The sequence below is a fragment of the Poecilia reticulata genome, linkage group LG1 (assembly GCF_000633615.1).
Source record: "Poecilia reticulata strain Guanapo linkage group LG1, Guppy_female_1.0+MT, whole genome shotgun sequence".
NCBI classification, from domain to species: domain Eukaryota; kingdom Metazoa; phylum Chordata; class Actinopteri; order Cyprinodontiformes; family Poeciliidae; genus Poecilia; species Poecilia reticulata.
The window spans coordinates 12,787,816-12,811,486 of record NC_024331.1 but is presented as its reverse complement, the minus strand read 5'-3'; the positions used below and the strand labels follow the sequence as shown (position 1 = coordinate 12,811,486).

Sequence of the window (23,671 nt, the reverse complement as noted above, 5' to 3'; positions counted from 1 at the left end):
CGTAGCGGTCCGGCGCGATCGCTGTTGTGGGAAACGGATTAATAAAAGCAGCGTGGGGGTGGTTGCATTCTGAATTGCATAATAATTTTTCCACTGTGGCGCATGGCGACAGAACCTAGGCAACATGCGCCGAAGGCAGGCTCTGCCCCTTAACTACACGCACAACACAGAACTACAGAAAGCAGTTCTTGAGGAGCAGCGCATCATAAGGGGCCACTGGACGTGACAGGAGTCACTAATGAGTCTGCAGCCGGGTTGATGCAGAAAGATGCAACAGTGTCATGTTAATGACGAAAAAAACCAGCATTCAGTCTTTGATTGAAGCTAAATCTACATATTTATGTACCATACCACTTCAGACAATTTGTAACTGTTTTTATCTCTGCTGTGACCGAAGGACACGCCCTGATAACGCAATATCTGCTACAATAAACTATCCCTGAAGCTTACGGTGACTCGGTTTGCTTGGGGACCAAAATTGCAACATTTGTTACCTTGCCTGCCTGTGGTGGCGCTGCAACAAGAACCTCTGAAGGAAACAACTCGAACACCTCTGAAGAAGACACTGAACCCAACTTCCTTCTTCACGAAAGTTAGACAAAAATAAAGTGGTGTCAGGTTTTAGCGTTTGTAGGATTTCTCTTTATTCTTTGGCAAAAGACCATGAGCCATTTCTCTCGCTAGCGCTCGACTTGCCTGTTTGTTTTGGTTGTATTTACCCAGAATGCCCTGCGCTACAGTTCGCTTCCTGCGAGCTGGGAATTAAGGTTTTAGGAGGACCAGAGTTCGCTCCTCGGTCTGCATCATAGATCAATTACGCATTCCCACCTCCCCAAATGAACCAGACTTTGTAGACAAACCGTTTGAGTAAAGCAAACTAAACATTCTGCTATAAGTAGCCTCTTGATTCCTCAGGACTGCAAATGGATAAAGATGACAGGGACCAGGTCAGATACAGAGGGGATACATCAAGCATCTTTCATACACAACAGGTCATTAACAAGGGGTTAACTTTTCAGAAATACGTGATTACTTCTTTCACAGCAGCTTACTGTGTGTCTGACTGCCTTTTTGGAGACGTTTGCCAAGTGGAGCAAACTTGGAGGCTAAAGTACTTTCCCTTTAATTCCAACTATAGTAAGGTAATACTTAGCAGTTTCTTTGTTGAACAACCCAGTCCAGGCTCGCACTGCATGATTGCAAACTTAACCTAATGTAAGCAAGTTGAATTCTACATTTAAGTTTGCTGCAAAGTTGGCTATTCAGCTGTATAATGAAGATGATTCTGAGGTGAGTGATGTGGTATTATGAGATCTATTTAAAAAAAAACAAAAAAAAGTGTAAAGAAAAGTTAGAATTCCCCAGAATTCCCCATCGGACAGGCTCTGGGAATGCACCATGTCTAGATTCACACTCGACTGCTGTACTAATCGGGTCTTAAAAGCCTACTCCATGTTGCACCAGAATCTGAAGAATGTAGGCCAAATCTAAAGCGAGTCCTGCAACACGACACACACCAGAGTTCAGTCCAGCCAACACCACACACGCCAGAAGTCAGTCATTTGTTTCCTCATTGATGTCCAAAGCTGCAGAGTTTGGATGGACACGTCACATTTTGTTGACACATTCAGCAATGAACAAAACAAAAAAAGGCTAGTAGTTTATATTTACTCTTTAGGTTCTTTAGGACTTACTGCTAGCTCAGATTTTAACTGAACTTATTTTATACAGTATTAGAAATACATTTTAAAGTGCTAATAAATCTAAGAAATACATCAATACATTTTAAATTCTACTGAACATTTAACACTGGAACTGGAGGACATTTTAAGTATCCCAAAAAAATAACTAAAATAACAGAAACGACAATCAACATGAATTATGAAGTCTTTGTAAACAAAATGGTCCTTCAAAAACAGAAAGCGCTAATTGAGATCAGTGCACCAAACAACAAGACTATTATCATCCGATTATTGGTCAAAAGAGAGAAAAGAGAAAAATCATAAATCATGCGTTATTGCGTTTGTTTCAATTTACCATGCGATTAATTTATTCATTTTATTTTCTGTTTGCTAACTCAGGAGAAACTCCATCAACACATGATCCAAGCACTGTGGGAAGAAGATTCTTAAGTGAAGTGAGGGCAAAACCACTCAATCTGAACCCAAAAAGAGCGAACAATTGTCGTTAGTTCACGATTTAGCAAGCGAGACAATTATTTTTCGGTTAGGCTTAGCTTGGATAGCTTTTATAACAAAGCACAGATTGCTCTACTGTGATTCTGGCTACAAACAACTGCACCTTTCTAAAAGAAATCCCATTCCGCACAGGGGAAAATCTCCGAACAACACTTCTGCCCTGCAAGAACAAGTAAACTGAGATGCAGAAAAAAAAACCTCTTCACTTCTAATAAAGTGAGCAGCTGGCTGATTAATTCTTACTGAGTTCAAAGGAGAGTCCCTCATCAGGAAACATTAAGTGTTCTTACCAACACGGTTTTTACAAGGCGCTTGCTGTCATATCCTCCACAACAACAGAAAACCAAGCACAAGAGTTTTGTCAACGCTGCAACAGGAAAAACTTTTTGTTTTCCCCCCCTTTAAGACAAAGCGCTGCAGACAGAGGTCGTTTAGGTTGCTGAGTCTGACTTAAGCATAGATTGGCCTATATTACAGGAATCAGGGGGAAGTAGTTCAATGGGGTTTTTTTTACCCAGAATGCCTTACTCTGAAACTGAAAGAAAAAAAAATTATACCTGAATACAAGGTAATATGGATATTCACGACAAGCAGGGAGCTGACAAACTAAAACAACAGTTTACAAGAGCTAGAGCCAACTGAGTTTACGGTTACGGTAACGTGCCGTGACGTGAGCAGCGCCCCGTCCGCTGACTCACATTGAGTAACTTTGACTTTCAGGAATAGCACACCTCCCTCTAAAGCCGAATTCCTGTTTTTGCCCCCGCCACTCGGTTTAGTCCCAAATGGCATGCGCTGACCCACTCATTAACCAGTGACCCTGCAGCTGGACCAAACAACCCCTGCATGACGGTAATTGTTGCAGTCGGAGACACGGCAATTAATGAAGGGGCCAGAAGTTTCCACAAGGGTGTCTGACTGCATTAAAAGGCTCCCGCGTGAAGCTCGCTGCGACCCCTGACCTGTTGGACCTGTGTTGTGGAGACCTGTGACAGTACAGCGTGTCACTAAGATGTGGCCAAATATGATGTAACGAATCACGGCGTAACGCCTCCCTTTCTTTTACAGAGAAAATTAACTTTTGTGTCGTTTCGGAGACCAGAAACCTCAATGAAAGTATTACACTGAATTATGGAAGAGTGTAAAAAAAATTTTTTTAAATCATCTCCAAGAAATCCCCAATATCTACAAGAGAAGAAACACCGTCTGAGTCAGCGCAATATTCAGTCTCTCCAGTTGGTTGCGACCGCAACCATTAATGCAAATTCACTCATCGAACACAGATTTACCCGCAGGATGATGATGCGGGAGTAAAGAGTAAAGATTTAAATAAATTGCAACTTTAACCACAACTTTTGGGGGGGGAAAAAAAGTATTTCACGCTTTAGGCCACAACAATCACAGAAAGACGTCGGACAGCATCCTGGACGTGCTGCGTGTTTGATATACGTGGCCCTTTATTCTTTCTGCAACAGTCTTCAGATACGCACGCAGCTCTGCGAGAGGCAACAAATTAATTAACAGTGACTTATAACACAAAGCACTTTGAAGTGAGAGTGCACTGCGACCAGAGCCAGATTGACTGGAAACTCTGACCCCGCCGCCCTCCCTTCAACAGTCGCTTATGACTTCCCCAGAGGGAGGCGAAGCAAAGGCAAATTCCCTCTGGTGTGCCGCCAGCCGCAGGAACACTCTGATTCAGCCACTAAAGCTAAACCGACTAGTTTACTGTAAGCATGTTGCAAATGCGACGCGGACACGGACCTGGTGCTGCTTTCTTAAACTGGTGGGACGCACAGCAGGTTGACCAAAACTACAGTGAGGAGGAAAAAATATTTAGACCCATTATTTTGTTTTCTTTGTTTGTTTCCCACATTAATACCTGAGCGCATTTTATTAGGATTGTGATGGTTTGAACACAATGTGATAAAAAAAAATGTCAAGATGTCAGGAAAGTCCTCAAAATCTTTAACACATCAAACTCTGAAAGGGTGAATTAGCATCCAGGTCCTTTTTCTCTGACAATGCCAAATGAAAAAAAAAACGCAACCAATAAGCTTCATAATGACCTAATTAGTAAGTAAAGTGCAACTGCATGTAGAGTAATGTCTTAAATGGTCAATTAATCTGACAGGCCGGTCAGGGAGAGCTTTATTTAGAGAAGTAGTCAAGAGAGCGCTAACTCTGGAGGAGCTGCACTGATCCTCAGCCAGGGTGTCCAATGTAATACTTTAGTCTCTAAAGTATTACATTTATGATTATAAAATGAATGCTTTATAATGTTCTCAATTCATTTTAAAACATGTAAGTGAGCCTTAAATATATTAGGTCTTAATTTTTTTCATAGCAGCACTATTTAGTCTTGTATTCCTACTTCTTTTTCTTGCTGGATCTCTGCTAATAGAAACTTGCTAACGAGTTAGCAAGTTTTTTTTTGTGTCAATCGTGTGTAAGGGAAAATTTACAGGCAGTTAGCTGTACCGTGTTCATTTTCATCACCGGTTCACTTCTTTGTACCTCTGAGGCTTGACACATTCTGTGAAAGAAAAAAGAAATCTTGACGCTATGGGGGTAAAGGCTGTAGAGAGCCATATGCAGTGTGAGAAGCACAAAGCTTCTGCCAAAAGCCTCAAACAAACCCCAGAAATTTCACAGTTTTTGCTGTGAATGTAATACAGTAGAATCCCTCAACATCCCTCAACAATCCCCGATATTTAAAGTTCTTCGGTCTTAGAATTGACTCGCTGAAAAACCTGCAGACATCCTAACCTGATCAGGTGAGAGACTGTTGACAGGACAATTACCCATCAAGTACTTTCCAAATCTGGTCTAGGTACGAAGGAGTGACAAGAAGAAAACCAGTCCGCTTTAAAGTTTGCCAAGTAACGGGCAATGTGTTTAAAGGCGCCGTGCTCAAGTGAACCTTTTCACGCTCCAAGATGCTTCAGACTTGGGTTTAAGTTCACCTTAATGTATAAGTGGTTTAGATTTAAGGATATTTTGTGTGATAAAATGGCCCAGTAAAAGTCCAGATTTAAACCCAACTGTGAATTTTTGAAAACTGATGTTCACAGATACTCTCCATTCAATCTGACTGAGCTTCAGCTATTTTGATAAGAATAAAAAAATGTAAAAAAAACCAACAATCTCCAAAACATGGAAAGCTGGTAGAGACAAACCCCAAAAGACGAGCAGCTATAATTACAACACAGCACAAAATACTGAGACTGGACACTTTTCTGATTTTATTTTGGAAAAAAAAAAAAACTTTGAAAAACCATCTCTTGTTGCTTCCCCTTCCCACTCTTGCAGTATTTTATGCTGCAGTATTTTATGCTATCCTGTTTATTCTAACAGGACATAAACATTTGCAGTTCTAAAATGGCAAAATGTGAAAAACTTTAAGGCAAAGGAAATCTTTTCCAAGGCGCTGTCTCTCAGTCAAAAGCACAAACCCAGAGAGAAGCATTAGATATCTCTCTAATTAAGAACATGCCCAGGGAGAGCTTTTTATATTCATTTTTGAGCCTCTGTATTCCTGGAAGCTTCTGTACCCAAAGACTAAAAGCATAAGTAATCATTTTATAAAACTCGGTAGTCTTACTGTGAGTTGTAATATTAACATTTAGCATCAGTCAAGTTGGACAGGCCAGTTACTGGCTTGAAAGCACAGCTTTCTTCGTTTTAGGATTAGCATAAACGATGAGTAGTCCACAGGAGGCTGGGCCTGGATTATTTCGTGGTCGACTCTAACTCCACCAAAATGTTAGTTTAATTTGAACGCACGTCAATAAAAATGCAAAATTGCACATCAGAAAGGAATGTGAACAGCAGTCAGTGTCTATCCAGTTCTTGTAGACAAATAGCATAAGATGTTTAAGGTGAACAAGGGGAGTGCAACGCAAATTTCCCCATGGAGACAATAAAGTTTATCTAATCTAATCTGAAGATGAGTATTATTGGCAGAACAATACTCCAGCAAGTGCAAAAACAAAATGATGATGACTTTTACCTAATCTACGGAAAGAAAATCAGCAATTAGATTTAGGTTTTAGATCTTATTGCACAGATCCATGTATCTGTTCTTCATACTGTAACACAAATAAAACAAGCCGATATCAGTGAACCGTCTGTTCTGGTAGATATGCATATGCTGCTTGTTGCTCGGCTTAAATCAGCGTTACCTGGTGATTGGTTACAGTCTCCATGCCACAGTTGTGTATATAAATACTGGAAAAGCACTATAAAAGTTTTGAACCACTTGCTTTTTACACACATAAAATTTAATACCAATCGCTTGTTAAAGCAAATTATTAATTATGGTATTAGCCCACACTACGTCACACCAAGAACTTTAACTCCTCTAGGAAGACTTTTAACCAAACTTAAGACTGTGTTTATGGGAATTTATGACTATTTTTTTTTCAAAATCTCATTTGTGAAGCCAGACGCTGACGATCATACGGTGCTCCTGCGTCAGGGCTGTGATCTGGACTCTGTGCAGGCCAGTCGTGTTCTTATGTCAGAGTCCTTGATGTCTATAAGGGCCTTGATTTATGCACTGGTAAAATAGTCATGTTGGAAAAAGAAGAAGCCATCTCTAAACAGCTCCTAAGGACGGGGAGCAGAAAACTGCCCAAAAATGGTCTTTTGTGGAAGCATTAAGTGATCCTTCCAATGAATTCACATGGGCTGAACCCAACCATTGAACAACAGCCTCACACCATCACCCACTCTGCACCAAAGGCTGTGCTTGAAGAATACAGTCAGCCCGGTGTCGTTCTCCTGCTCCCTGTCAAACACACCGTCGTCCACTGGATTGCAACAAGGAGAAGAACACGTCAGAGGACGCAGCTCCACATGCCACCACAAAGACAAACGGCAGCATGCTTTTACACTGGTGGAGCAGGGCTTGGGCACAGCTGCTGACCACTAGAAGCACATTTCATGCTCTGTTTTCCTGCTAATCAGGTCTGTAGCTACTGAAAATAACTACTATGTGCCTCACCGTCAACTAACCCCGTTTGGTGATTTTACGTGCCCTTTCACTTCAAATATCACTAATAGTTGATTTAGAAGGAGTGACTGCATGGAACCACACTGGCATTCACCGAGCGCCTCAGAGTGGCCCATTCCTTCACAAGAGACCGTAAAGTCCTTCTGCCTCCCTAGGTGTTGATTTTAGAGCTACAGTCCAGAGAGCAGCTTTGAAAGTTGTGCAGTGAACATTAGTGAAGACCCAACACCGGAAGGGCCAAGAATCACAACAGTTACATCAGGGATAAAGATGTAGAAAAGGTTACGTCATAAAACAACATCCCAAGCACTGACCATCACACTGGATGCTGTTCAGTCTATCGTCTGACAATGGGAACAGTACAGTACAGCTGTAAACCTACCAGGACATGGCTGTCCATCTAAACAGACAGACTGGGCAAGGAGAGCATCAAACAGAGAGAGCCATGGTGACTCTGGAGGAGAAGCCGCTCTCCTCTACACAACATTAGATGTCTTATTATGAGAACATGTTATGAGCAGTACAATAAAGTTAAACTAAAGTGTCTTTCTATTTTCATATTTTAGAACAAAATGGAATCCACTATTATAAGAGGAGAAAGAAAAAACATTGTAGAATGAGGTAAGCCTAGTTTGACGCTTTTAAAAGCGTCAAACTAGCTTTCAAAAGATAGTTTTGCAATGTTTTTAAAAGTCAAAGCTTTGTACAGCTATGACTGGTATGGAAAAAACACCAGTCATAGCTGTGCGAGGCTGGTAATAGGGCAATATAGCTTAAAAATTCATCTTTTAAATACAAAATTCACTTTTTTTTCCTTAAAAAAATCCATAAAATATCTTTAGAAACCTGGCTTTCATTCCAATCATTCCTTCTGTGAGTTGACCAGCATTCAAAGCTGATATAAATAAAAGATGGCAAAAAAAGACGACAGTTCTTGGGTGAACGATGGAAATAAAATCGTTTTATTCCCAAAAATGAAATCTTCAAAAACAGAAAACTCTATTAATTGATCAAATCGCTTTATTTATCGCCAGGCCCTCTGGTAGAGATGTGGTTCTGCAAACTTTAGACAACATAAAAGTGAACTCCATGTGTCAGTTTTCTTCCACAGCACAGTTATCCACTGCTTTGTGTTGACGTGTCAAATAAAAGCCTGGTAAAATACATGGAAGTTAGTCGATGTAATGTGACAAAGTGCAAAGAAATCTCAAAAGGTATCGATACTTTTCCACTTTACACGGCGGCAACAATACTAATAAAATAAACCCCGAAAGACGGACGTTTGTTTCCTCTCAACAACAGTGCCTGTCTGTAACCAGTCAACTGTGATGAAAACAAATAGTACGTTACGTAATGCTAATTTGGCATGGAGAACTTCACCTAATTTCTGGTAATGGAGCTGAATGATTTGTTCTGTTTTACCTCCTGATTAATCCTCTTAAAAGTAAAGTGATTATTCTAATGAGCATGCGAGGCTACCCAATCATGCTTTTTCCAACATTTTAGAGTATTGGTAAATGAGCTGCGGACGGGCGCGCCTCGCCGTCCCTCCTGCAGCTCTGTAGTTTTAGGAGGAACCTGCATTAAGTCCAGCAGCAGATGTTTTAGTCAGACGCAACCCACGGAGCGAGGGCGGAAATCAAACCGCCCCCTCCGCCGAATAAACCACAGGTGAGGTAAGCATCTTTGTCGAACGACATGCGCGGACAAACACTCGGGGGCTCAGAGGTGCTAGAGGCTGTTATTCATTATCCACCCAACCGCATTCCAGCGCCGGACAAAAGCTGTTATCGCCACCATCGCTCTCAGATGCGAGCACGAGAGAGGCAGAGACGGATTTAAGCAGGTTCTCGAACGAGATGCCCTCACCTGATAACCCCGGCACCGCCGTTGCACCATTCCCACATGTCCCACTGCTTTACAAATCAGAGCGAGAGAGAGCAACAGAAAGAGGGGGAGGCAGGCCGGGGAGGCTTCAGAGGCAAGGTAAGAAGCTGTGGAAAGCTGGAAGAGAGTGGGAGAGTGTGAACATTAACACTGAGTGGAAGTGATGGAGAGTGATAAGGGCACCTCCTGCTCCCCCGTTTACAGGAAGCTAGTGGCTAAGGATGTGGCTGATGAGGCTGAAACAAACCCAACGTGGTGCTCCTGTGATTTTTGTTTTGTTTCGTTTGCTTTCGCTGCAAGGAATATCTTGTCAAAAGGAGGCCAGAAATACGTTCTCCTCACTCTGCTCCTGAAAATCAGGTTTAGACTATTTTTGAGGTCATTTGAAACAACCTGGCCTGCAGCTCCAACACAGGCATCCAGAGTAGAATGAAAGGTCAGCTTTGGTTCACAAATTATGGCACAACTCATCCAATACCTTACCTGACTCAAGAGGAAGAGAAGACAGGTGAAGCACCAGTTTAATAACCAGTGAAGGAGTGAGAATCCTGAAACATTGCACATGTACAGACAATACGGGCGCTATGGAGAACCAAAAGTGCCACAGTTCAATCATTGAATAAGCTATTTATCTGTAACTAAGTATTCCTAATTTTTTAATCTCTTTATTAAATTTATATTATATTTACATTTTAAATGCAAATATTTACTTTTAAAAAAAACTAAATCATGTATGTATTTTTGCAAATCTGTCAGCAAATCTCCAGACAGTGCATGCTTAATTTTATGCAGATTTGCAAACAAGTGTTTCAGCAGAGCAAGTGTTTTTCTTATTATTGCTTTGCAGGTCTTATTTCAATACCGTGATGTATGTTGGATCCACTGAATTCAGTCTTATGTTAACTATTTAACTGCGTAAAGACAAGAACAGACTCGGGGGGGAAAAACATAACCGAATCGCATACAAAGTGCTAGCTTAACTTGATCTACATTTGCCATGCTCCGTCTTGGGGGCACCGTTGAAATAAAGTTCCTGTGTTTTTCCCTCAGTTGCAGTTTAGCGTTTCAGAAAACAGAGACAGGTATGGTTCGAAAGCAAAAGTAGTGCCACACAATTGGCTACCATCCATTCATCTGTTAAAACTGCTGGCTATACTAACTAACCAGTTCCCATCCATTTGTTAGACTCGAGTCAGTCTTTAAAGAGAAAAACCTTTGGCAGGTATAATTTTTCAGACAAAAGCTACAGTAAGTACTGCAGAACTTAGCATGTTTATTCTACATTTTTTCTTAAGACTAGGAATCAAAACTGCAATGACAATAAACAACTGTGGAATATCTTGTAATATCACCAATTTGAATGAATCATGCTCTCAATTTTAAATGAAAGAAAGTAAATAACATTTTAATTTTATACAGAGATACTTAAGGTTATCATATCTCAAAAATGATGTACCTTGTTACAATTAGACATCTTGAATGTTAAACAGCTGTTTATTTGTACTACACAGCATAACTAACTATTTCTGACAAGTACAGTTTCGCTAAAGGAGAGGTCCAGAGGCAAACATGAAAAGTAAAGTGAAAAGCAAGTATATTACAAAACGAAGGGATCAGAAATGTGAATAAATATATAAGAATGAATAAATTAATACTAATAAAAATGAGTATTAATGCTTATTCTGAAAGTGAATAAACATGAGTGAAGATGATCATAATGGTTGAAAATATATAAAACAGGAATGTGATCAGGCACACATTGTGGATGAAAACCAGTGGATTAATAGCTTTGTAACTACACCCTGACTTTGACACAACATTTAAAACTATGCTTTAAATATTGATTTGGCGATTGAATTTTCCAATTAATTATTGTAAGTCATACATAAAAGATAATTATACTTAAAAAAAAGAATGTATTGGATTGTGTCACTTTTGGCTTTCCATACGGGGAGAACAACAAATATGCTTTTCTCACCTTTTTTAAACTCTTCCAGCATCGCATCCAGCTTGGTGTCATTAAACACAAAATGCAGCGAGTGGCTGTAAAACTTTGTGATGGTTTTGAGCGGCGTGCAATCATCCGGGTCAACGAAGGCCAGGTCCTTCACAAACAGCAGATCCACTATGTTGGACCTCTCGCCCTCGAACACCGGGATGCGCGTGTAGCCGCTCCTCATGATCTCGGCCATGGTGTTGAAGTCCAGGATCGTGTCCCCGGGCATCATGAAGCAATCTCTCAGCGGCGTCATGACGTCCTCCACGGTCTTAGTCCGGAGCTCCAGCGCGCCCTGGATGATGTTCAGCTCCTCCTTCACCAGGTCGTTGTAAGGGTCCGTGACGCGCAGCATCTCCAGCAGCTTCTCCCTGTTGTACACGGTGCCGATCTCCTGTCCGAGCAGGTAATCCAGCAGCTTGCTCACCGGGTAGGACGCCGGGAAGGTGAGCAGCATGAAGAACTTGGTGAGGAAGATGGTGTTTGCCCCCACGGCCAGGCCGTGTCTGGAGCAGATGGCCTGCGGCACGATTTCACCGAAGATAACGATCCCGATGGTGGACATGACCACCGCGATGAGCCCGGAGCCGGCGATGTCGTCCAGGAGGATGGTCAGCGTGGTGTTCACCAACACGTTCCCGAGCAGGAGCGAGCAGAGCAGGTAGTTGCCCTGGCTCCGCACCGGCTCGATCTTCTTGGCGTAGTTCTTCTCCCTCTCCGTGCCGCAGTTCTGGACGATCTGGAGCTCCATGGGATCCAGAGCCATGAGCCCCAGGTTCAAGCCGCTGAACATGCCGGACAGGCACAGCAGCATGGAGATGAAGATGACCTGGAGCCAGAAAGGCAGCAGGAACTTTTTCTCCTCCACCACTATCACTTTGGTGTCGTCCCCGTCGTGGTAGATCCAGGTGTTCTCAGTCCACGGGTCGTGCAACCCGGCCACCGCCGGCGTGGAGGTGGCGATGCAAAGGTAGTACGCTTTACTCCTCTCGGTCTTCCGCAGGGGTTTGACCTCAATCTCGACTACTCCGGATGTTTTCCGATTTAATATGATGTTGGGTAATATAATTATATCCGAAGTCCTAATTCCGCAAGGATGCGAGCCGGACGAGTCCTCCCGGCTCTGGTTATCCCCCGAGGAGCTGTCAAAGCCCCCCACCGCCCGGCTCCGCTCGTGTTCCGTGAAGGCAATCTTGGACCAGGTCTCGTTGTTGATGTTCTGCCCGTAGACCCTCAGTTTCACCCGAGACCGCTCGCTCACCCGCAGGTAGCCTTTATCCATGAAGGAAATGTCGTCCGTGTCCTCCAGCCGGAGCCCGATGATGACGGTCTCCTCGGAGCCCTCCTTGCCACTTGTCGGGGTGACACAGCAGCCAGTGACAGCTAAGAAAATCATCGCCAAAGCTCGGACCCGGCTAAGTGACGCCATTTTTGCAATGTTGGGTCCAGGGGATAAGGGATCTGCCATATCGATGACCGTTTGGGCAAGCAAGCTCCTGAATGAAAAGGGCTTTGAAAAATCAGAGCCAGTCGGAGTCCGCCTTCATCTCCGCCCAGGGCTGCCGTGACTTGTGCATCGGGACCTGCTCTTTCCCACTACGTGTCCGACACTGAGAAGCAGCCAGCGCAGGCTTACAGGCCAGCTCGTGCCTCTCTCTGGGTCCCCAAGACGGGCGACGGGAAGGACCAATCCGGGGAGGCGGCCGAGCCGGGGGGCGGGGCGTCCGCAGCCTCCTTGGCGAATCAGATTACGGAACAAGTGCAGCTCATCTTTGGAGGCAGAGAGAACTCTCTACCCGTTGACTTTTTAAAGCAGGCTTCTTTATGCACCCTGCACTCGGGGGCACGACTCCTGGCTGATTTAATAAAAAGATAAGCCACATGGGTCAGCATCAGACTGTTTGGAGCAAAAAAATTAAGTTTCTGCAAGTGGACTTAAGGTAAAGCAAAAAATATAATTCAGAAATTAAAAAACAAATTGTTTTCACAAGAAACTTGCAGAAAAGTGTATCATAAAAACAGGAGCATGTAAAAAAAATAGAATATTGTAAAAAAAAAAAAGTTAGTGTGTGCCAACAATTCTACTCTAAAATGTACATATACATATTGAATTAAGCACTTTTTAAGTACTATTTATTTAGCACGTTTTCACAGACAACACAAGAAGGTAGCGCAACAAAATACACCGATATACAGTACAAAATAGTACAATCACAAATGTATATAATAAAATCTTAAGTTTAAATCGACTACTTACACACAGTGAGAGATTTCAAGTGTTTACATCTAATTATTCCAATGCTTATGGCTGACAGATAAAAAAAAACAAAAAACTAATATATATATATATATATATATTTGAAAACTGAGACCAATAAAAGTGATTTTAAAAAGTAGAGTATGTTTACACTGTACAATAATGTGTTTTCAGTAGTTTGTTGTGGCTCTTTATATATAAAAATTCAACACATTAAAACGCTGTATAGTGAAATGGGCTTATAGTTTTGGGTATTTTTAGAAACTTGGAAAATACAGTGCTTATTACACAGACATTTATTGAAAATGAACATATTTTATTACATAATTAAATTAACTGAGCTATACACATTGTATGTCTATATAAACCAACAATTGTTTAAAAAAATACATAAAATACTTTTGTTGTTAAAGTTTGTTCAAACAGGTACAAATTATTTCTCTTGAGTATTTCAGGTTCAACTTATCCAATTTATTGCTCCATTTTATCTTTTTTTTCGTATATTTTTTATTTAAAAAATCTGATATATTTCTATTACTTTTTTTGCTGCTGACATAAACTTAGCTTTTGGGAATTTCTCAGTTAGGGATAAATAATATATTCTATTGTAATTGCCAATTAAAATCTTTTAGTAAAGGTTATTGCAGCATTCATTAGAACAAGCTAGATACATGTATGAATGGTATGAAGCCCACTGATTAAGATAAGTGAGCAAAGTGTAGGTACATTATTTTGTAGTTCCCAATTGCATCCACTTCCATTTTTTCCCCCTCTGGTTTGGGGTTTCAACATTATTACCATCCTTTTGTAAGAGAGGAGATTAAGGTGAGCCATGACCAACACACTCATCCAGGGATGAGTCACTTATTTTATTTTATTTTTTTCGATAACACAATCCTCTTTCAGGCACTGTGAGTAAACATCCTAAACGCACTCGTAGAGCAAGTGTTTATATTTCTGCACAGTTCGAGACACATGCAAAAATGCAAGCCTCGTTGTAATCTATTAGTGCTGCTGGCCTCCTGTAGTGTCAAGCAAAACAAATGACCATCATTCATAAGCAGGCATTAATGCAGTTTCATTGCATCAGTCGGAAAATCACTCATGCACAGCACGCTGCTGGGCCTGTATTTCCGAGTCCTCTTTGCACAATCATTTGCAGAAGTCAGCAGATTTTGTGCTGTAGCATCCCCCTGTGGCTGAAATGAGGCCTTGGGCTGGCAGACTGAAAGGCCAGTTTTAAGGGATTTACCATGTCAGCCTGCATCAATAATTCAACAGCAATAAAGACATCAGAAGTGTAAAACGTCCGCACGCGTACAGACACACACACACAAGAACGCGCCGTGTCCGTTCAAATGTCAGATGTACAACCGTGTCTCAATCACGATAACCAAGCTCGTCGTAATTATTATGCAGCACTGTATTTGGCACACATTCGCAGTCGTGCTGCACGGCTAAGTAGCACTGTGGATGTTTAGGAAATCACCACTTTCACACCACTCAAACACAGCAAACGATCCCTCATCACCCGGGGTCACGTTCCCTACAGGGGGCCGGGGGCGTCCAGAGGCCAAACCACATTCTATAAGCCTCGACAGTCACTGTGTTTCCAATGCAATCAAACATCAGTGACTGTTGGGATATAACACTCATTTATTATTGATGGATGACTCTTAAGGACTCATTTTCCGTAACAAATAAGTACGTGTATGTGCGCCAAATGACTATAGGAGCTGATAAGATGGCATTCCATTGGCTGAGAAGAGAACATTCCTTCCTGTTCAAGGTTCCCCGGCATGACTCCACACTCTGGTTATGACTCTGAGACAGCTGCTTGACCTTCTTGCGTGTGGATGTGTGCGTATGCATGTTTCAGTGGGTATGCGAGTGGGAGAGAGAGTGCAAGCGGGCGTCCCGGTGCACACATGTGTAGTTGTGACTGTGCGCACAGCGGGGCTCCCTGGGTGTGTCACACACTTCGGATTGATCCCAGGCACACACTGACCTCCAGTGGTTCGAAACAAACAAATAAATCGGAGAATTCCTCATGCAGGAATTTAAATATGACACTGACCTTAGGTTGGACACAACAAGACTCACAGGAGCCACCCGGTGGCAGGAAGCTGAAGTTCTCTGCGAAGCTGGAATGGTGTCAAGACGCGTTCTCCATCCACCTTCTTTGTCTACTGAGTCTGGACATGTTTACGATCGTGAAAACACAGTGCATGCATCTTGTTTCTTTATCATACAGCATATACAAATCATAAACGTGTAATGATGGTCAATTTGTAAGCAGTCCTCTGGCCCTGCAATCGCCTCACTGAAATCACTTCAGCAAACACAAGAGAAATGGCTAAGGAAGGCAAATGAATGTAACCATGGAGGACATTTAAACATACATGAGAATCCATAAAGGCARGGATCCTTTTGCTTTTGTGTGAAATAAGATTCAGCTTAGCAGTTAAATTAAATGAGCATACAGGGATCCATACAGACTTCTCACTTGTGACCTTTGTGGACACAAACTTTACCAAAAACACATGAGAGTAGGAGTTTCTTGACTCAAGAGGAAAAAATGTTCAGCTAGTCAGAATGTCCTGAAGACAAAATAATGATGGCTAACACAAAACCACTTGTGCTGTCATTACAGATAAAAAAAATGTTGCTGGGTCTGACACATATGAAAAATATATCTTGTATTAGAGGGCAACTTACAGGATTCAGTTTTCATCAATTAAAGCAGATGTTTAGCCATGTATATGGTGGTTTCAGGGTATTTTTTTCTGTAAAAACATTAGTATATTATTTAAAATGTGATTTTTTTACTGAACAGCGAAAAAGGTTTGAGGATTTTAGTAATTCATTAAAGCCCAGCTAAAAACAAAAACATGCATTTTTAAAATCATCTGTGGAGTTCTGTTTATAAACACCACACAAGTAGTTTAAAAAAAATAAATAAAAATACCAAATGTTCACAAATAAGCCAAGATATCTTGAGGACACACAATATTTATTCATCTACACAAAGAGTACATGTTACAGGGAAATGTCAACATGTCCAGTTCTGTAAATCACCTTAGAACCTGAGTGGCTGCAGAAACTAGAGCTTCACCTTACGAAGGTTAAGTAAGGATACGATGGTGTTAGAGCCTGTTGATTACAAAGAACTGCCAACACATGTAAAAGAAGAAAAAAAACCTTCACTGGTGCTCTGTGAAGAATAGCAAGTTATTTTGTAGTCATCTTTACTCAGATTTTTTCTGATTTGAGCTATTTTTCCATTATCCTTAATTTAGAAAGTGATTTCAGGAAAGCCAAAAAAAGAAGTCCTTTTGTGACATTTCACAGCCATCTCTCTTCTCTTAGAAAACTGTGTAGAGGCACATTTGGAACAGGGAAAGTTTGAAATGTTATTCATCTGAAGTGTCTGATCTTAAGCTTACTGAAAAAGGACAGTCGCACAGCATACAGCATGCTGCTGCATTTCTCAGTGCTCGTCCCGTGATCATTTGCAGCAGTCGGCAGATTTCGTGCTGCAGCATCCCCCTCGAGTGCCCGACTGAGAGGCCAGGTTGAAAGGATCCACCGTGTCAGTCTGCATCAATAATTAAATAACAATAAAGATACGAGGATACATACAATACACTGGAGAAGTCCTCATGCAAAAACTTAAAAACATGACACTGACCTTAGGCTTGGCACAACAAGGCTCACTGGAGCCCCCTGGTGGCTGGAAAGTGAAGTCTTCTGCAAATCTGGAATGCGTCAGGATGCAAGCTGCTTCTCCGTCCACCTGCACCACTTCATTGGTCTGTATTGAAAACAGCCGTTTAAACACGGTGCTTTTTTTTTTTTTTGACATCATAACGCAAGATGTGTACAGACCTTAAAGGTGTAGTGACAGTCAAACTGGAAGATATTCTCTGCCCCAGTGATGCCTCCATTATATATGACCTGGCAGGTCTTGGTTTTGCCTTTGGGGACTTTGAACAGGCGGTACGTGGCAGAAACAAACTTGAAGTCACCTGGATGAACACATGCAAGAACCGTCGACGGGCTACAAGTCACTAAATGAAATTCACTCATGTAAGTGCGCTGTGGTGCGACGTTCCTTACAACTTAAGTTCACCGAAATGTAAAAATACACTGAGAGGAAGCGGTTTTACACAGCCAGAGAAGGTGCAGAAAAGGTAAAAACACAACAAAAGAGCTTTTGGTCATATATAATATATATAATATAATTAAGTAGAACTGGCTGTTCTACAAAACAAACCTAACACGTCCTGCAGTTCTTTATTGTCAACGGCGACAACGGTGGCCGTGACCAGCCGTGGCTGACTGAAGCCCACCTCCTCAGCCAGCTGCAGCAGGTCCTTCCACCACAGCGCTCCGCCCAGACATTCACCTGCAAAGATCATCCAACCTTTATGAGACAAACAACAGAAACTATGGAACAAAGCCTTACTGATACTAGTCAACTAAGAAGGTGTGTGAACTGCTGGTTAGCTGACAGCATTGGGAAAACATGCACACATTCAAACCCCAAAATGCTTTTATTGTGACGCTCTGACAGGAAATTTTTTTATAATACAATTATTAAAAAAAAAAAAGTTATCTGTGTCTGCTTCATCATAAACAGGCGTCATTAATTTTTAACAGAACTGTTTTTCTGTCATATCAAACTGATGAAAATGTTTTGTTTCATTGTAAATAGAAAAATCTTTTACCTAAAATTTAATTGAAACTAAATATTTTTTCCTTAAATATCGGTTTTGTATGATTATGTGGTGGCAGAAAATATTTGTGACCCACCCCACAGCACTTTGTGATTTTTAATTCCCTCTGTCAGCCTTCCACTGGAGTAGATGTCACTGAAATACAGCTCACCCCCGTCCTTGAGGAGACACACGTTTGCATAAAATATCGCAACAGCAATACAACTTCAAATATATAGTGATTAAATAAATAAAACAACTGGTAAAAGCATGAAGCTGCGCACCTTGAGTGCATTGTATGCTTCAGCCAGAACCTGCTTCTTGTCTGGGGAGAGGTTCACTACGCAGTTTGAGCTAAGCAATATCAAAAATCAACAATGTTACAAACAGGATAAAAGAAGAAGAAGAAGACCTGATGAATTAAGGATGGCGTCTTACATGATGATGTCAAACGAGTTTTTTCCCAGACCCGCCGCAGATAAGGCCTCAATGTAGCCCTGGACAAAACTCACGTTTGGCTTCTTGTAGCCGAACTCCTTCGCGTGATAATCCATATATTTTCTGGCCACTTCGAGCTTTAATGGAAGAAAAATATCTGGGTTTATTCTGAACGTTTGTATTTCACATTCATTTTGAGTCAAACATTTCGGGTTTAAACATTCGTAAAGTTAACATTTAGCCATTTACACTTCTTCTGAACATGCTTAAAAACCTTCTACCCCTAAACAAGACTCAGTTTACCAACTACTCTGCATTTTTTTTCTTCAATAATTTACACTAAAATTGAATCAAGTAATTTTTCAAACTTGCTACAGACTTTGTGAAGTTGTCCCAATGAATGTCATTTTTAAAGCCAGAAATTATTYCTCTTGAACTCGACAACAGGCTGAGATGTTGTGGTCCGTCTTAATGGCTGCTTTCGTAACGCCGTTGCTCCCTACCTGGGCCTCAGTCATGTCAATGCCAGTGACATGACCTTTTTCCCCAACTAGCAAACTTAACATGTAGCAGTCCCTTCCACTCCCACAGCCCAGGTCCAGAATCCTGCAGCCCTCCAAGGACTCCGGCACCACCAGACCACACCCGTAGTATCTGGTCGGGGGGGAAATCAGAAACAGATCAATCTCAAAGCTCTTTCTCAATAAAGAAAAATAATTAAAAAATCCTCCTCCCCTAAATTACTTGTTAGATACTTCAGGGTGAACTTTCTTCAGGGCTTCCCGTATAAAGGCTGGGAGAGGCTGAGCTGGAGCCACGCAGGCGCCTGTCTTCAGGTCCGACGTCTTCTGGAGCCTCTTTCCATAATAATCCTGTTAATCATGGAAAAGCTCAAACACTGACGACAGGGTAAACCGCATCCTCTATATAGCTCTATATAGGAATTTGCAATGCCGCTATCATTGCAAATTCTGCAATGATAGCGGCAGCTGCAGTAAAGCTCTTTGTTCTGGTGCCAAATTATATGTAGCAAGCTTCTTTTTTTTAAGTAACTAGCTAGGGGTTTAGCTAAATATCTTCTTGTTTTGCCTGTTATGATTCTGACTTCAATATGTTGAGACAGGACTACTTGTTTCTCTGATTTTAGGCTGAGCTCTTACTAGTATGAACGTGAGGTTTCAGCTGGTGTGAAGTAAAGATGAATTATTCCAGTCGTCGGTGGATTATTTTTCATCAGTTACCAACAAACGAGGACAAATATGGCTGGAGAATTTAGCTTTTAAGTCCTCACCTCACTGCTTGGGATTGAACAGTGCTGCAGTGAGCGGACCTGGTATGATTTTAAGTTTCAAAAGTATTGAGTGGAGTAGTTTTTTTTTTTTTTAATGATTGCTGAAGTAATTAATCAGTGCATGACATTCTGGGTCTTTCCCTTGCTGACTGCATTTTCAACTTATAAAATTCAATCACCTATCAACTGAATCATAATTACTAACAACTTTCAATAACTGAATCATTGAATTGATTCACTTGAGAATTGCAACAGTTGAGTCCCAACACCACAGTTTGACATCACTGCATAAGAAAGGGATGTCAATAAACTTCCATTTATCATCTAAAACTTTTTAAAATGTAGCCAATTTTAGTGACCTTAAATTAAATGTATAATTGGATGAAGGAGGGCAAAACGACGTCACGTTACCTTGACATCCTCGTGAACGCTGCTGTCAGAGGAATCATTTCCATTGGCACGTAAAAAAAAGAAAGAAAAAAAGAATAGTCAATCATTAACTCTCAATGCCAGCGTTAGCCTTGACTGCGACAATAGCTGCATTTAGATAGAATAAACAGGTGGCTATAGCTACAGAAAACTTACAGAATAATTAAAATGTGCAGAGTACCTTAATAAATGTTATTGTGACATAATTTTATGTCCCCGTTTTGGACTACATGTGGACATTTAAGTCGGAACACATCTCGCCATGTTAGCTGTAAAATGCCACTTACAAACAGCGCATAGCGGGAAGATTAAGTACTTACCTGTTGTGGTGAGCCATTATCACGGGTTCCGGCAAAATTTAAAGGCTGAATAGGGAACTTAGGTCACGTTTAAAAACAAAGCAGTACGGATTTCACTTCCTGATCGGCCGCGCCCTCTGCTGGATTTCCACCCAAATCTCAGTCCAAAAGATTAATCTTTTCTAGACCGTCCTGTAACTTCATAAGGTTACTTCTTTTAAATTATAAAAGAGTTACTATTTATCCAAGTCAGTCAAAAAGATCAGAATAGATGTCAGTAAAAGGGTGCTTTTAGACTGTGACTGCAGTGTAGCATAGGACCCTGTGTATATAAATGTTAATTTAATCTGGATTTTATTGATTTATGCATAATTACTGCCTCAGGAGCTCAGCTTGTAACTGGGACTGCTACATGTCTGCTCTGTTGTGTTTATAGTTTTCATCTTCCTCTTAACAATACTCCATAGGTTCTGTAAGAGGGCTTAGGTCAGGATAATTGGCTTGTCAGTCAGTAACAAAGGTACCATACTGATTAAAGCAGGTGCCATTAGAGTGGGCAGGTACCAAGTCCAGGTGGAAGTTGGACTCAGCATATCCATAAGCTTGTCAGCAGAAGAAACCATGAAAACGTCCTGGTAGATGGCTGTGCTTGTCTTTGAACTTCAGAAAACACAATGGACAATCCCCAGCAGACGACAAGGTGCCTCAAGTCATCACTGTGGAAGCGTCACACTGGACTTTAGATAACATGGGTTCTGTGGGGATTCCTCCTCCTGCCTCTGGCACCACATTTTCTAAATGAAATTCAGTTTGTTTTAATCTAAATAGAGGGCTTTGTGACAGCAGCAGTGTAGCCAGTTTCCTCCTTGGTCAAGGGAAGAGACTTCAGACATTGTTGAGAAGTGGCTTAACACAAAGAGCAGCTATTGAGCTTGATAGGCCTGTGTGTGGTGGCTCACTAAGCTCTGATTTCAGCGTTTTTGGGATCAAAAATAGTTCTTCTGTAGTTTCTGAAAGTGGTTGTACATACATTTCCCCCATTCATTCAAGTCATTCATTGTCTGTACCTGTACATCCTTGGAGGATCGTACAGGGCCGGTATCCATCTCCGTTAGTCAGTAGACGAGGCTTTTAAAAGCGGCACACAAGACAAACAGCCATGCACTCACTCAATCACACACAGAGAGAACCTACAAAACTACTATTTAATAAATCTTTTATTCACATCTCACAAAGTTGTAAGACACATCATCAGTAAGTGATGGGGTAGACTTGCTTTAGTCTCTCTATATTCATCATTCCTCCACACTAAACTTCCATCGCTGATGCCAAACCAAGATGGCAGGAAGTCACCCAGACAACACTGCTTGTAAATTTAGTGTATTTATTGAACATACATTCATCTTAGTTGTTGAAATAAATGGCTTATGATCAGAACATTCACAGAATATGTGCAAAACACACACACTTAAGTCAGAAAAGCATCTTTGGCAGCACTGCCCTGATCTCTGAACAAATACTCATCGTTAGTCCAACGTACCTTTCACACAACCTCGCAATGCAGGGAGATTTTCTAAAAGAACCCAATGTTAGCCTTAATAGTAAAATCTGTCCATGAAAATAAAGCTAAATGTTTATAATGTTTTGTAAAACATTATAAAGCAACTATATGGTTCTCCAACTCGCTACAGATGATTGTACACAATTTGCAAATATAAAGTGGTTTTAGGATTTTCTCTCCATTACACTTAAATGAACAGGCAGATATGAAAATAGCTCTTTTTAATAAGACAAAAGTACACAATACTTCATCTGCAGCTCATAAAATACGCTAATATGTAAAGCACTTAAAAGTGTGTCCATGTCGCGATGCATAAAAGTCAATCAGCTTACTGGTAATACAAGAAGGTTTCACATTGCACTGTAACCCTGTGCTGAAGAATGTGGGGGGAAATAACCTCCTGCAAGGTGCTTTCAGTATATATGTATTCATACTAAAATAAATTTGTTTGACCAATTGTTAAAACTTTTGTGCTTCGCAGAGATTGAACGTTGCGTTTTCATGCGGTTGTAGGAAGGAAAGTCTTACAAAACATGTTGCAATTTATCGTGGCCTCTATGGAGACGGGCAGTTGAACAAAAGTAATGAACTGAATTCTTGGTGAAACAACTGTGTTTGCTAACCAAAACATTAGCAACATCTTCAATAATAGGGGCTTGGAGGACGACAAGTGTGGAATGTCTCTGTTGTGGAATTACAGAAACAACCCTTGATCTTTTCACATCACAACCAGAAATCTGTGTGAATTTCAGTGGAATTTTGTAATTGTGAAGTTTTACAAATAAAAATCTGGACTCGCAACCACTAGAAGTTCTGCGTACAGCGGCAGAAGTAGCTCTGAGGAGACCAAAATGAAACCTACTGGGTGGTGGCAGCATCATGCTGAGGGGATGCTTTTGTCCAGTAAGAAACTAAAACCCGGACCTAAATCCGAAGTTTTTTGTAAAGTGAAAATAATAATAATAAAAAAATTCAAGGTAGTGAATACTTTTGAGTGGATTTTATACAAGAAGAAACCGACCAGGTTTTAATTGGTTCATCAAGCCCTACTTTAACATACATAAAAGTTCAGATCGTTTTCTTCAATTTCATCTCTTTAACTGAACAGTGCAAATGCAAAACATGTAGAAAAAAAAAAGACTTGGATATAATTTTAGTTCTAAACAATGACGTTACTGACATATTGAACGACATCAGACTGGAAGTTGCTCCAAAGATGCAACACCAAATATTAAGAATAGTTCTCAGTGTTTCTAACGAGGGATTCATTTTTTTAACAGCTGGTGAGGGTTGGTAATCTTGTGGAAGTGACTTACAAAAGACATCTTGAGGTTTGCTTGTTGTCATTTCAGTTTTAATCTCTCTGAAGCTCAACATTCTTGATTCGAGTACCTGCTTCTTCAGGGTTCGTCAGTTTCACTAAAGCTTATTGTTCCTCGAGCTTTCACACCGAGTTCTGTTAGGCACCGACTACATACATTCAGCTAAGTTAGGTTGAAATGATCACATTCCAAGTAAATGTTACATTTCCTACTGCCAACACACACACACACACACACACACACACACACACACACACA

General features: G+C 41.1%; 2 protein-coding genes across 5 annotated transcripts in view; both read right to left on the bottom strand.

Annotated features, from left to right (window-relative positions):
* LOC108165640 (metal transporter CNNM2-like) overlaps window positions 1-13,445 on the bottom strand; it is a 63,943-nt gene extending 50,498 nt beyond the window's left edge. The window contains exon 1 of one of the 2 annotated variants that reach the window (XM_017303948.1): window positions 11,081-13,445. In XM_017303948.1, coding sequence (XP_017159437.1) covers window positions 11,081-12,566 — 1,486 coding nt within the window. In that variant the 5' untranslated portion in view covers window positions 12,567-13,445. The remainder of the gene's footprint in view (window positions 1-11,080) is intronic. The other variant, XM_017303944.1, reaches the window with a different exon arrangement.
* A 2,904-nt stretch (window positions 13,446-16,349) lies between these two features.
* On the bottom strand, window positions 16,350-20,688 carry as3mt (arsenite methyltransferase). Of its 3 annotated transcripts, none has more exons than XM_008409640.2 (11): window positions 20,552-20,688; window positions 20,214-20,235; window positions 19,256-19,383; window positions 19,015-19,165; window positions 18,512-18,648; window positions 18,358-18,427; window positions 18,171-18,252; window positions 17,632-17,763; window positions 17,244-17,383; window positions 17,047-17,169; window positions 16,350-16,953 (listed from the first exon to the last, which is right to left on the bottom strand). In XM_008409640.2, exons 1-11 carry the CDS (start codon window positions 20,566-20,568, stop codon window positions 16,864-16,866), a joined length of 1,092 nt encoding a protein of 363 aa, XP_008407862.1. In that variant the 5' UTR covers window positions 20,569-20,688; the 3' UTR covers window positions 16,350-16,863. The 3 variants fall into 3 exon arrangements, with proteins under 3 accessions (XP_008407862.1, XP_008407868.1, XP_008407873.1); XM_008409646.2 differs by having other exon boundaries at window positions 20,214-20,232; XM_008409651.2 differs by lacking the exon at window positions 18,358-18,427 and having other exon boundaries at window positions 18,586-18,648.
* Window positions 20,689-23,671: the final 2,983 nt, after the last annotated feature.